A 13786-nucleotide genomic window follows, 5' to 3' on the forward strand; every position below is an offset into this window, starting at 1 on the left:
CGATGAGTTGAGTTTTAGTCTTCTGATTTAGAATCGGGAATTACACAAGCTAAATTTAAAGCAGAACACTAAATAGTGTGGGTTTTTTTTATTAAAAGATCACTTCTAAAAAAAGATCTTACTTGATTATCTAGTTCTCTTCATATACATATACACTTGCCATTATTTCATCAAGTACAGTATATAACTATTAAAGAACTGATTACTCTAGATCTTAAGTCATTTTTATATTGCTCAGAGACTGAGACTATGGATATTGGAAACACAAATGTTGCTTTAGGTTTCAATTCCATAGCCACTTTCTCATTAAGATACTTGCTTATCAGCAGATGCCCCATCATCCTCTTGTTATTGAGATTTTTCTAGAGATTCCATACATGGAATTAAATTGATATCCCAGTAAAAAAAAATCCTAGATTCATCACACAAAGACCTGGTCAGAAGTGACTTATGAAGTTCTGACTATCAGCCTCTTAAGTCTGCAGCATCTTGCCAATGACATTTGAACTGCACTTTGTAGAATCATAACACTGACACAACACATCTGTCCCATGCAACTCTGTCTACAGATTGGCATTTGGTCTTCAACTATTTACAGTGCAAGAATTATAAATTAGATAACAGTGGGAAAAATGAAAAAAGCATTCAGAACAATTTTATCATTTAAGCATTTCCTTGATCATGACAACAGCTATTTGACAAGACACACACATGAGAGTTATAAAATGTCTCTTTTTAATGTGTAATCCAAGCTATCATTCACCATTTTGTAATGCATATATGGAAAAGAATAAGAAAGTGGGCTAATAGGCTAGCTTCTACATTACAGCACATATATTAGTCTATGCATATCCTATAGCTGAGCACTGGCTCTGTTCAGAACAAGAGGTCTACAAGATAAGAAGGAAAAGTAAACACTATTAGCTGAGAAATTTCTAACAATATCCAAGCATAGATAAGGCCTAGATTTGCTGTCCTAAGATGTAAAGCATTTGATGATCTCTTAAATATATCAAATTGCCAACTTCAATATTTATTAAATAAAGCCTCACCTGTGCTGGTATATGTAACCAGTACATGTACCAGTAACAAACTGTCATGGAGGTACACTGTTTCTGCCTTCCTCTTTTCCCTTCTGTCACATTCCCTACTGCTCACTGATTGGAAATGCAAAGTCCAGTGTTATCTTGGACAAAAGAACAAGTTCCTCCTTTGACACAGTTAAGTGTGGCAAATATAGCAGTCAGAATCTTGCATTTGCTGTTGCAATCAAAATTCGCTGTTGCAACCAAAAGATGTCCTGGGTTACAAGAATCCTTAAAGTACATTGGGTGGAAAAAAAAGGTTGGGGAAAACTAAAGACCACTAGTTCAAGCATCTAGATACTTGTGCATCAAGAACGGATGGTTCCATATCGAAGTTCTTAGTTTGTATCTACCTTAAAATTGTAAGCAATAAATAAAATGGAAAAAAGCCTAGAATTCCAAAATGTCTTAACAGACCAGTAAGACATGCTTTTAATAAGCTTCTCTTACCAAATTATTCCCTTTTCTTCAGAGCCTCCTTCTTTACCGAAGGCCGGAACAGTTGAAACACTACTATGCAATCAAGGAATTGCAGACCACTCTTATTGATTCTGAATTTAATTATACACAGTAAGGTTTTAAAAATAAAATATTTGCATAGTAATAAGTTTGGTACACTACCTTACCTGTCTCAGGTATTACTGAGGCATTGACTGGCATTGAGGGCAAAATTAGCCCTCAAGAACTTTCACTGCAACAGGTTTCATCATACTTGACTCTTCAGATTACAGCCCCTGCATTCTCACAGGAAAAGCAGCCTCAGCTACACTCAGCAAAACCATCTAGAAAAATGTGGAGTCTGCATATATGTAGCTTCATAATAAGCTATGGATCTTCAGAAGAAGCCATGACTTCACCTGCTACTCCTATAAGAAACAGCACCCAGATTTATACAGTATTTAATTTGCCAACATAAAAATGAATCATGTCCTACAAATATCAAAATTTCTAATGATGAGAGTCATGTAGTCAGAGGAAAACTTGGCAAAAGAAAGAAAAACTAACAATAAAACTACACTAATGAACCAAAACATCACATTTCAACTGCTGCAACATCTCATGTCCCTCTCACATGCTCTCCCTCCCCCATCCAATATCAGACGACAAGATCTCACAGATGAGAGCCAAGCCCTTCTTTTCTCCTCAGCATTCCTCCCATCTCTGGGCTCAGAAACATTTTCAAATTGGAAAGAGTTCAGAGTCCCTCACAAAAATCTGAGTACTGGCTCCAGCACAACTGTTTTCTTAGTACGCAGGGCCTGCTCATGATCTCAGTATCCCATGACCTGTGCATTCTACACTGGCTTATGCCCATCCTTATGATGTAGCACAGGAAAGAAATTCAAAACATAGTGCTTTAACTCTAAAGACGTTTCAAGATTATTCTGAAGTGACTTGCTGTTATATATGTGTGTATGTATATATGTATTTCTGCTTCCAAAATTAATTATGCAGTTACCTTTAAAGTAGTGCTAAAAATAAAATTTCCCAATCTCACCTAAGACATACTTGCAAGTCATCTCATTTTCAGTGATAAAAAGGGGGGGGGGGGAGCCATTCAGTAGCATGCACTTTTTTGGAGAGGGAAACGAGCAGACACGAGTGCCATTTTCCTCCCCCCCCACCCCCCCCCAGCGCTCTCGCCGCGGGGCGTTTTACGGCGCGGACACCCGGACTAAAGGTTGTGCCACTCCCGCGCCGGTGCGCGGGGCCCGCCCGCAGCAGCCCGTCCCGTCCCGGAGCCGCGCGCAGGCTGCGGCCGTCGCCCCGCTCCGCTCCCCGCCCGGGCGGCGCCGCTCGCCGAGCCGGGACCTGATGAATGGAGGAAGAAGCGCCCCCGCCGGACCCCCCCGCCCCGGCTCGGGGCGGCTCTGCCGAAGCACCCGGCGGGCAGCGGGGGAGGGGGCGGCCCCCGCTCGCCCCGAGGAAGGGCTTCCTCCCGCCTCCGCGGCGGCGGCGGGCTGCCGGGCCCGGCGCTGAGGCGGCAGCCGGTGCCTCCGCCCCAGGCAGCGGCCGCTCGGCCGCCGGAGCGTGTCGCCGGCGGGCTCCGCTGTCAGGCGGCCGGCGCCGGGCCCCTCGGGCGGCAGCAGGGAAGGGCGGCGGGACGCGCGGCGCGATCCGCGGGGCGCGCAGGGGGCCGCGCTGACAGCGCTGCGCCGGCCGAGCCCGCCGGGGAAACGGGGGAGGCGGCCGGGGGGAGCGGCCGCGGGAGGGGGCGCCTTACCTTGCTGAGCACCCCGCAGAGCTCAACAGGCAGCCCGAGCTCGGTCTCGGGATCCTCCTCGGAGCCGGAGGAGTTCCAGCTCTGGTTGTCCGACATGGGGAGCCGAGCCGCAGCCACCGCCGAGCAGGGAAACGCCGCGCGGCCCCCGCCCACGGCAGCCTCAGCCTCCTCCTGCCGAGGGGACGGCGGCGGGGGGGAGGGGGACCCGCGGCTACCTGAGCGGCACCGCTCCGCGGCGGCACCGGCCCGAGCCCGCCCCGCCAACGAGCCACCGGCGGCGAGGCCCCGCGCCTCGGGCTCCCCCCTCACTGCAGCACCGCGGCCCCGGCCCGCAGCGAAAGCCACAACATAGAGGTGGCAGTTGGGGGGGGGAGGGGCGAGCGCGCGTCCGTCTGCCGCTCGCTTCACTCAGCGCTCCGCCGCTGCTGCCGGCGCCATCTTACGCGAGATGAGTGCGCTGTACCACTGCTCACCGGCCCCGCCCCTCGCCCGTCCTCCCAGGCCCTGTTGGCGGGCCGCGCGTCGCCTGCTGGGAGTCGTAGTCTGCCCGAGGAAGCCGCAGGCCCGGCCGCCGTTGCATCTTGGGAAAGGTAGTTTTTGGCTCTCGCTGAGCGCTACGTACTGGGAGATGTAGTATGCAGCGTCGCTAGCGTCTCTGCCGGCGGCCGCCATCTTGGTGCCGTCTTCACTGTAACGCAACGGGTATTTTTTTCCCCTTCGTAGTCTGATGAGGTGGGAAATTCCCAGTGTGGGTAGTGGGGCTGTTCGGGCTGACTTTTTTTTCCTTTTTGGGTGAAGTGAAGCGTCTCCCTGGCCTTACTCGCTCTCTGGTGTGGGCATTGGCCGTGAGGGGGAGAAACGACTTCTTTCGCGCCCGAAGTTGCGGGTGTTGGTGGTGAGTGCCTAGCCTTTCCCGTAACTAACATGGTGGCTGAGGAGGCGCGCGGAGGCCGCAGGAAGGGGCGGGGGGCGCTGCCGGCACTGGCGCAGGGCAGAGCCGGGCCTGTGCCCGTCCCGCCGCAGGTAATGGGGCTCTGCTGGCCGCCTGCGCCCCGGCTGCGCGGGGCCCTCCGCGGGCGTGAGGAGGGCAGGCTGCTGGGGCCGGCCCCGTCGCGCCTTTCTTTTCTTTCTTTTTTTCTGTCTGTCTTTTTCTACCGCTCGGAGGTTGGGGCGAAGTCCCGCAGCCTGCCGGAACCGGGTTGGGCTGCCAGCGCGCCTCTGCGCCGCGGCCCTGAGCTTTGCTTTAGCGGTTCTGTCTAAGGGTATGCTGTGAGCAGGGTAAAAGGCGGCGGTCAGAAGCTTGCCCTGCAGGGCTTAGGAGCGACCTGGGGTTTTGTTTGTGTAATGTTTTAGCAGTTCAGGGAATAAAATGAAAACAACTTTTTTTCTTCAGAAATGCGTATGAGCTATATATCCTCAGCAGAGAAATATTTGCGAAAAGCAACAACAACAAAAAAGACAGTTGAAAGTTACCATTTTTGCAATTGAGGAATAGATGTAGTGATTTGGAAAGGGCTTAAGATTTGTGCTAGCTCATCACCTTTCTCATGATTTCTTGAAAAATTCATGTTAAAAATTAGTTTTGGGTGAGGAAGCTTCATATATAGTCCTGGTTATACCTTAAGGGCAACACTGCAAAATTGTATTTTCTCTGGCCTCTTCCTTGTGGCAAATCGTTGTATAGTTTTGCTAGACTATGTTGCTTGAAAGTTTCCATTGAGGAGTTGTTATTTTTTTGAAAGGGCTGTTAACATTATTATTTATATGCGTTCTCCACATATGTGACTGCTATGTAAGATAGTATAAGTACCATCTCAAAGTCTTCAATATAAAGATACTTGCAATGAATGTAAATCTGCAGTACTGAGAGTGGATGGTAAAGCAACATCATTGTCATAAATAGCGAGAATTAATGGAGAGCCATAGAAGTGTTAACACTTGTGTAATCACTGGAACGCACAGAAACATTTTTATGCAAGTCGATTGTGGATGCTGGTTTTGAGGATTCTGATATATAAAAAAGTTGTTGAGAAACTTGTTTGATTCACTAGCTGTTTGGACAGAAACAAAGATTTTTTTCTTGTTTGTTGCAATGTATTGCATCTATTAACTAAGATGGGTAGTTGAATTTTGTATATATTTATATATATATAAGAAGAATCTATAGTTCTCTCCAACTCGTTCATGTAGTTAAGTGACTTCACCTTGAAAGGTGGTTGTGTTTTCTATAACGGACTCAGAATGAACTTCTTTCTCTACTCTGACAGCAGAAAGTGAAGAGACATGTCTGAGCAAAGCTTGTTGGCAGTGGTGCTGTGGTGTACTCACATAACCATGCACTCTCATACTTTCAGTTGGGGACTGTCCCTTTCATTCCAGCAGTAGCTCTTTTTTTCCCCTGTAGAATATAGATTGACTCAAATAGACATTAGAAACTAAAAATCCAAGAGTAGACATTCTTTCAGGTTACTTTACAGATTCATCCTTGTCCAAGAGAATATGTATTTTTAATGATTAAGTCTAGCAAACATTTTCCAACCAGAACTTTGAGGTTCGATGGCTAGATGTTTGCCTTTCCAGCTTTTCATGTAAAACTTCCTCTGTTCTAGCTAATATATTTTTGCATCTGCCACATCCTCCTAATGTCACCTTTTCCCTATGGTGTTACCATCTTATGTTCCTTTTAGACAGATGCATTGAAATTATGAATACCTGAAATGTATTAACTCTTCTTTCTAATGTTGTGATCCTCCTTTTTATGTAAAACTAGTCTTTTGTTAAGGCCATGTCTTCAATAGCAAGTGGCGTGGTGCAGTAGGAGCAGATTTCTAGAAGAAAAGACTGAGGGCCTGAAGTTCATCCTATATACGTTTTAAGAGGTTTTACTTTGGAGTAGCTCTAGTTTGGTCCTGTGGATAGAATCTCTGTTAGCAACTGGAATGCACCAGTTGTGCTCCAAAAGCTCATCGTTCGGTTTAGGTTAGTTTGAAAGGAATCAGATTTGCACACTTCAAGACCAGTCCTTGATGCAAACCAATACCATGGTAAATGAAAGTAATCAGGAGATTCGCCTCAAAAGCATGCTACTTATCCAAACTGAGGTGCTATTGTAGACCACTTGCTCCACTCTACCTCCTTCTATGTCTTTTCCACTAGACCTTTATTTTGTTGCTGTGTTCCTCCTTTCTTTGGGAGCTCCAGAACTTAATTTTTACTCCTGTTAGTGTCTTAAATAGAGGTCATAAGGAGTTTATAAATTATTGCAACTGGAAACAGTCATTGCTTTTGTTTGAATAGCGGACGAATGCTATTGTAAAAATGCTTGTTGTAGTTTTACTTCTGAAGATGTCAACCATAAGTGTAAAAGTGACTAACTTCCTAAATACCTGATCTTTTTTCTGTACTGGTTTTCTACCTCTTATTTCCGCTATTACTGTAGCTGTTCCTTCTCTTGCTATTGACTGCCTTCCTTCTGTGATTCCTTGTATTAACACAAGTGATATATAGCTTTGAAGTTAAGTTGTGGTGTTCATTGTATGTTAAAACACATTGATCACTAGTGTGTGTATCGTTTTTTAGTGTGTACGTGCTTCTACAGTTACATTTCTTCTTACATTTAAAACTGTTTTTCTTAAGGTGGTTCTTGAAGGAGTTTTGTTTCTACAACACCGTGTCAGCTAATAGGCTCTGAGACATAATGTATAACAGGAATTCTTGTAGAAAATCTTGGTTAGAAACCAAGATAAATCTTTTTCAGTTTAAAAGATCTTGTAAAAGGCTGAATAATAATTTAGACAGGAAAAGATACTCACCAAATTCTTTGCCCTTGGAATAAATGTTGAAATTTTAAAGTCAGATAAATTTTTTAGACAAAGCTACACAGCACTGAAAACAGGATTTATAACAGAATTGTAGCACATCTTGCATGTTGAAAATTAATCGGGGATGGATAGTCTGGGTATTTCATTTAGCTCTTCATAGATAAGAATAATTCAAATACTTTAATGAAGAGCCCAGAATTGGTTTTTTTATCTTCATTTTTGTCATTGTCGGAAGCAGTCTTTATCTGTTTGCTTTGCAGTGTGAATCATTTATTTTTAAAAGGCTTAAACTATATTTTATTACATCTGGAAGCCAATGATTTCAGAGAAGATATGTTTCTAGGGGCTCTGTTTTCTGAAGGCTGACTCTAGATACTTGAATGGGGTCTGAGTTTTTATAAAATGCTGAGTCAATTGCTATTTGTAAAATAGTTCCATTCAGTTGTGTTAGCTTGGACACTCAAAATTTTCACTTCTCTGAATTCTGGCCCAGTTTCCTGTTCAGTATCATTGCTGCATCATGTACCTTTGCTGTTTACAATTATAAAAATACTTAAATCCTTCTTAGCAGATTCTGAATTCTAGAGAACTGAAATTGTATTACAGAGCCAGAGAGTGAGTAGTAAAACAGTAGCAGTTTTTTGAATGTTCCAGCGGGGAACCTAGGTGGTTAACATTATGGATGTTTACATGCTAATTGCACTGTTGGGCAGTTCCTCCTGCCAGCTCTATTCCTGTAACTTGCTACAGGATTAAAACTGACAGGAGTCTGCTTCTCAGGGCTACTCAGGAACCAAGGCTCTAATAAATATCAAACCCCCTGTGGCTGAAAAGAACTGAACAGATAGTTCAGAAGGACGGTTTAATGTGCCTGCTTGCACGTGTCTGTCTTTGTTGGTGGTTTATCCTGCTGAGAAGCAGAGATTGTATAGCAGCTGACATCATTATCAAAGGAACATGTTTTTACAAGGAAAGAAGAGTTAAAGAGTTTGTTAAATTTGAGCCCGTCAACCTTAATGCTCTTTGCCGGATGAGTACTCAGAAGAGACAGGTGCACTTCTTGAAGGAAAGTATGTGACATAGTTTTACTGTGTTGGGATAAAAAACTTAGGCAAATAATGGATAAATTAAGTATTACGAAATCAAATGTAATACTGTAGTGTACCCTTTTAAATATCGGAGATGTTCAAAATATTTTGGTAGGGTTGAATTTTCCTAATTTGTTGAATGAAAACTGTTAGGAAATGTATGTTTGTTCTTGCCTTAGGAATTAAAGAGAGAAAGCAATGCATCTGTGGGAGAAAACCATGGTTCAGATGGCCCAGCTCTATTGATGGATTAATTCCTATGCCAAGGTAGGTCGCTGGGATTTAATTCTTCAGTGATGGTGCTGCAAAGTTACATGCACAGCCTAGATTAATATAGTTCCGTAGAGTGAGTGGAATAAGAAGACTACTTTTGTGGCAACCAGTTCAATCTTAATTAGCGGTGCGAGCAAAAATGAAGTGGTGCATGTTAACAATGTGCTCTTACTGGGAAAGTTTGGTATAGTCTGTTTTATTTATTACAGTATTCTTTCAGTAGTACCCAGAGGCCTGTTTTGAGGTGGCCTGGCTAAAATGATTCCCAGTGCAAGGGAGTCACTTGAAGGGCTGGGATTGAGAGTTACCCTTGAAGCAGTCTGCTTGGCCTGTTTGTTCTGCATTTTTCCTTCAATTCTGTATTCTTCAGGTATTCTTCCGTATGTGGCAAAAAGTGATGCAGTAGATACAGAACATACTTCAGATTTGCTTATGGAGGATTTTCTTTGGTACAAGTCATTCTCACTTCCAAGAATATCCGCATTCACTTGTGCTGGAGCTTAACCCTTTTCCACAGCTCTTGTCAAAACAATTGTCAGGATTAAAAAAATAAAAAATAAAAAGAGGTCTTGATCGCTTGTCCTTTGATTCAGTATGTATATGATTTCCTACACCATTTCTTTGCAGTATGTTTTATATTTTACATTTATATAGACTGAAATTTTGGCAAATGGATGAATACAAATTTTCCTCTCTGAGATCTAGAATAGTGACTGTTCGTGCTTAAGGGTATCTGTATCATTAGTTTGTTTTATTTAGTAGAGGAAGCTGCTTACAGCAATAAACTTTAGTTTCATCTCAGTGCAAAAGCAAGTAACTACAAAAGGTGGTTATCAGTGATGTTTTTTGTAACATTCACACTAGGGAGAGGTACCCACCCAGCTTGCTTGCTTTCATTCATGTTGCTTGTCTTGGCCTATGAGTTTTTCGGTTGATGTAAATGTGTATTATGGTGAGATGGGGGCACAGCAAAGTCTTATGACAAATGTATTTCTTGAAGTAACTGAAATCATTTTGAGTCTTAAACTGCTGAATTAACAGTCTTACCAAAATGTGTTATAACTAGGTATTTCACTCGTAGTTGACTTCTGAGGCTTTCTGAATTCAGGAAGTGCTCAAGAAGTTTGATTTTCCTCACGCCATGCTCTGTACAAATGTGATTATTTAAAATTACCTAAGACGTCTTTTTAAGTACAACATGGAAGATGTTTTCCCACTGAGTGCCCTAAATTTTAGTAGTATTTGATAATAGGTCATTTGTGGGTTTTTTTCATGAAAAAAAGTCAGAAGTCTCAGGTGTACATTCATATCTCAAAGGAAATTTGGGGATTTTTTTTTTTTTTTTCTTCTTCCCATTGATGCTTTTCGTGTAGTACTAACTTCAGAGGCCCATGTAACATAGTGATTTTAGCCAAAAGCTTGCGAAGTGATTCTTTATGGTCAAAACTGGATGAAGTAAGTCCTTCATCTAAGTTAATTGTCTGTTGTGTTTTCAGTGCATTTACACAGCTCTTACTAACATTTTGGCCTTGTCACTGAAATTAATTATAACATTTCCTTTTTTCTGGTGTGACCTACCTAATGACTGGATTACTGAAGTTATCCTTTCACCTGTTTTCAACATTTCTATGTGAGGTAGCTCTTACAATTTTGCTTTGTTCTTACTAAAATAAACATTCTGGAAGAGCTAAGATAAAAGAATGTTCAAAATAGATTTTATTTTGGAGAAAATAGGAAGTTTATTTCAGGCTCACACTGTAATAAAATGAGGTACCAGACTTTGATTAAATGTCATGAGTGGCTTTTATACAGAAATTGAAGGAACCATTTGATTGCAATCCTTGCTGTAGCCTCCTAAAAATAATTCTTAAAAAACATATAGAAAGAATGCTTGAAATAATTGTGTTGCTATTTCCAATATCAGTATTTTTTACATACTCTGAAGACTCACTTTGGCAATCTAGATATAAAAAATGGTTCCTTACTTGTCTGCAGTATACTGCTTGATTCTTACCTTCTGCTTTTGAGAAGAGGAGGTCAGAAGTGGTATATCTTAGTAACTTATTTGCATCTCACTCTATTTCTTTTACTGGCATAAGCATCTGATGGCAAAGATGACAGAATTTGTTTTCCTTTATGGGGACTGGTACACAATTCACATGCATCAAATCATCATTCAGTGTATAAGTAAATTCTCTTCCAAGGTTTTCCATATTGGTGTCATTTTCCGGTCCTCCTATTTCTCTTTAGCAAGCTGTTACACTGTCAATAAAAGGCAAACTGTTAACAGACTTTAAAAGTGGTATTACTTTGCTAATAGCACTGTGTCCACCAAACTGAATATTCTTAGAAATATTTTTGGCCTTTCTTTTTCTCATGTATTAGTATTTTTACATAATAGGATAAAAACATTTAACTTTTCACACAACACACTGTTTCTGATGCTGGAATTGCTGGATTTTTAGTGAAGATAGGCTGGAGGCGTGGCTAGTTGAGTCAACCGTCCAAAAAGATGTTGATTTTTGAATAAAGGTGGGGGCACTTCAAATTAAATTGTCGCTCTTGATTTTAATCTTGTTTCAGTCTCGTGACATTTCCACTGCGACTCTATGAAAGCGTCTCGGACACTTTCGTATCGTATATAACTGTGATTAATTCAGTTCGGTTTCTGTGCTTGCTCCTAGAAGAGCTTGATCAGGGTTTTGTTGGGGGTCTCCTACCTTTGTATAGATCTCAGGTTACTAACAAAGCTTGCTATACAGTGAATCCCGTGATTCCTCTCCACTATTTTTTTTTCCATTAATTGCCATCAACTCTTCCTCTTTATCTCTAGAAGTTCTTTCAGTAGCAATTTGAAAGTTACCTCCTCCATTTACAGGTGATGCTCCTGCTACCTTCTCCCATCCCCAGATCAAAGGAATAATAGGATCGTGTTTAATTGTAGACTGCCTTCACAGACTTCCCTGATTTCATACCCTACTTACTCAGTGTGACACTGAGAGATTTAACATGTCCTGAATTAGAGGAAACAGTTCAGTCTTGCAGCAGAGTCTTGAGGTGACAGCATGCCAATAATATGTCACTCTTTGCCTAGACTGTTCTGAGTTAGTGTTTCATCACATTATAAACCTTTACCCCCCTTTTCAAGTTGTTTTAGGCAAAACTTTAATAAGATCATGTTGCTGCAAGCTAAATGTTTGCCCTAGCTTAACTTTGCATTAAAACCATTAATACTCACCCTTGCCAGTTTTTATGCTGGTGTTTTGTTCACATTTTGCATAGCGTTTCAAATTGTTTCTCCTGTGTTTCCTTAAATATTTCCGTTTTCATTTTATCGATGGCAGATGATCCAGTGGTTTTATCTGACAGTGGTGTACCTGTTGTATTACTGTAGCTTCTACGATTCACTTAAATATTTTAAATATTTTTTCAGACATCATTCTAAAAACTTGGAGTATCTTCAGGTTTTCTTTTCCTTAAGCAATTGAAAATTGTCATTGTTATAAATCTTTTCTCTTAAGTACACCTTTGATCTTTGGTGGAGAACTAACACCATGTCCCCAAGTAAATGATCTTTTCTCCATTCCAGTTAACCTATTAATTAATATTTATACACTATTATTCAGTACTAGCAGTGTATTCTGTTTTTGCACAAGAAGCGCAAAGTTAGAGCACCTTAGGAAACAGGCATTAATGTGACATTTTAAAGACAGTTATTTTTTTCATCACTGTTATTATTGTGGTCATTTTTCTCACAGGTTATATAACAGTATGATAGAGAAGGCATTTGAGCAATATAAATTAACATTTGAAGCCCTTGTGCAAAAAAAAAAGAACAGAACAAAAAACAAAAAAACACCTTTAAGAGTGATCTGAATGAGGAAGGGGAAGATCTGTATATCTTAGGGATAAAGATACTTTTTTCGGAATATGAAGCAGCATAAAAAAAAGTTGCAGAGACTGGAATGGTAACTAATGGAAGCAATAATCTCGTCTTTATGCCAGCTTCTTGGAGGGAATAAGTGATAAAAGAGTGAAGGAGAATAGTGGAGGATCTGAGGGCATTTACCCTGAGGAAAGTGTTTATTGGGAATTATACTCATTACTTACCAGAAATTACCAGTAACAATGTAATCACTGTGGAGCTAATTGACATGGGAGGTGTTTATGAGCTTTGGATGAAACATGGAGCTGATGTGTGGAATGCAGTGCTTTTTTCTTTGATTGAAGTCTAACAGCCTCATTCTGGTAAAAGTGCATCTTAACTGTAAGAGATTGTCCTAGTGTAAGTGCAATATTTATGCAAATGTTTGTCATCATAGTCTTGGTAGATGCACACAGAGCTGTGAAGCTACTCTCATTACCAGGTGGCATTACAGTAGCTAAAGTGCTGCTGAAGGGTCAAGAAGAGAGTTCTGGTCTCTGCATCTTCAAGTACCTTCTGTTCCTTGAAATGCAACAGGCTGGTGATACACACAGTATTACATAATTGGTCTTGCGTCTTCTGAAGGCATCATGAGTAATAATTGGAAGTAATGGAGTAGGATTAAAATTAGAATATTTTTGTCCTTTTTTTTTTTTTAAAGCATGACTTTCTTTAATAGGTGACTTCAACTAGCTAGTGTGTTTCAGAAGGAGATCTTCAGGTAAGTGATGTTGCCACTGTTAGTTTAAAAAAGTCATCTGTGTCGTTCTTTAACAGTAAAAATTCAACTCTAAATGCACAAATACTTAATGACATCCTTCAGCTTGGTTGGTAATGAGTGCCATTTAACTCCTGGACCAAGAAAGCAGCATTTTAAATATCCTTCTAGATAAATTGTAACACTCTCTTTAGATTTGCGTAGTTTATGGTTGTATTTAATAGAGCTGCTGTAGGTGCCTGCAAGGGTGTGGCTCCCAACAGGAAGGGCTCCTGTTGCAAGGAGCAGCTCAAAGGGGAAGTTTAGGAGCAAATGTGCTTCCTGCTTGAGACTAAAGCTGAAATTGTTTGAGTCAGCAGCTCAGGGTAGGAAGAAACTCCCTCTGTATGCTTTTTCAATAATAAATACATGTTAAGTGCCGTTGTCACACTTGGACCCTGCTTGTGTGCTAACCCAGCAAAAATAAGATCGCAAGATCATGCTACAGAGGATAACATTTGTGTGTGTGTGTATATATATTTAAGTATTAATGTAATATCTAAACAATTTACCATGTAATTAGAGACTGTGGAAGGGTTCAGCTATTTACTTAAATAAAGAGCAAGGGAAGTGTTACAAGTTTGCATATCAGAAGTACCTGCGTGTGTAAGAA

At 41.4% G+C, this 13786-nt stretch overlaps 2 protein-coding genes across 16 annotated transcripts in view; one reads left to right on the forward strand and one right to left on the reverse strand.

Annotated features, from left to right (window-relative positions):
- The window catches only part of CERT1 (ceramide transporter 1), a 75255-nt gene extending 71456 nt beyond the window's left edge, over positions 1-3799 (reverse strand). For both annotated transcript variants that reach the window (XM_026106766.2, XM_026106765.2), the window contains exon 1: positions 3310-3799. In XM_026106766.2, coding sequence (XP_025962551.1) covers positions 3310-3405 — 96 coding nt within the window. In that variant the 5' untranslated portion in view covers positions 3406-3799. The remainder of the gene's footprint in view (positions 1-3309) is intronic.
- A 120-nt stretch (positions 3800-3919) lies between these two features.
- LOC135323432 (DNA polymerase kappa-like) overlaps positions 3920-13786 on the forward strand; it is a 37248-nt gene continuing 27381 nt past the window's right edge. For 2 of the 14 annotated variants that reach the window (XM_064500593.1, XM_064500596.1), the window contains exons 1-3: positions 3920-4204; positions 8398-8485; positions 13096-13137. The gene's annotated coding sequence lies outside the window, so the exon portion shown is untranslated. The other 12 variants (XM_064500595.1, XM_064500598.1, XM_064500603.1 and 9 more) reach the window with 9 other exon arrangements.

Source organism: Dromaius novaehollandiae, chromosome W (genome assembly GCF_036370855.1).
Source record: "Dromaius novaehollandiae isolate bDroNov1 chromosome W, bDroNov1.hap1, whole genome shotgun sequence".
In the NCBI taxonomy this organism is placed as follows: domain Eukaryota; kingdom Metazoa; phylum Chordata; class Aves; order Casuariiformes; family Dromaiidae; genus Dromaius; species Dromaius novaehollandiae.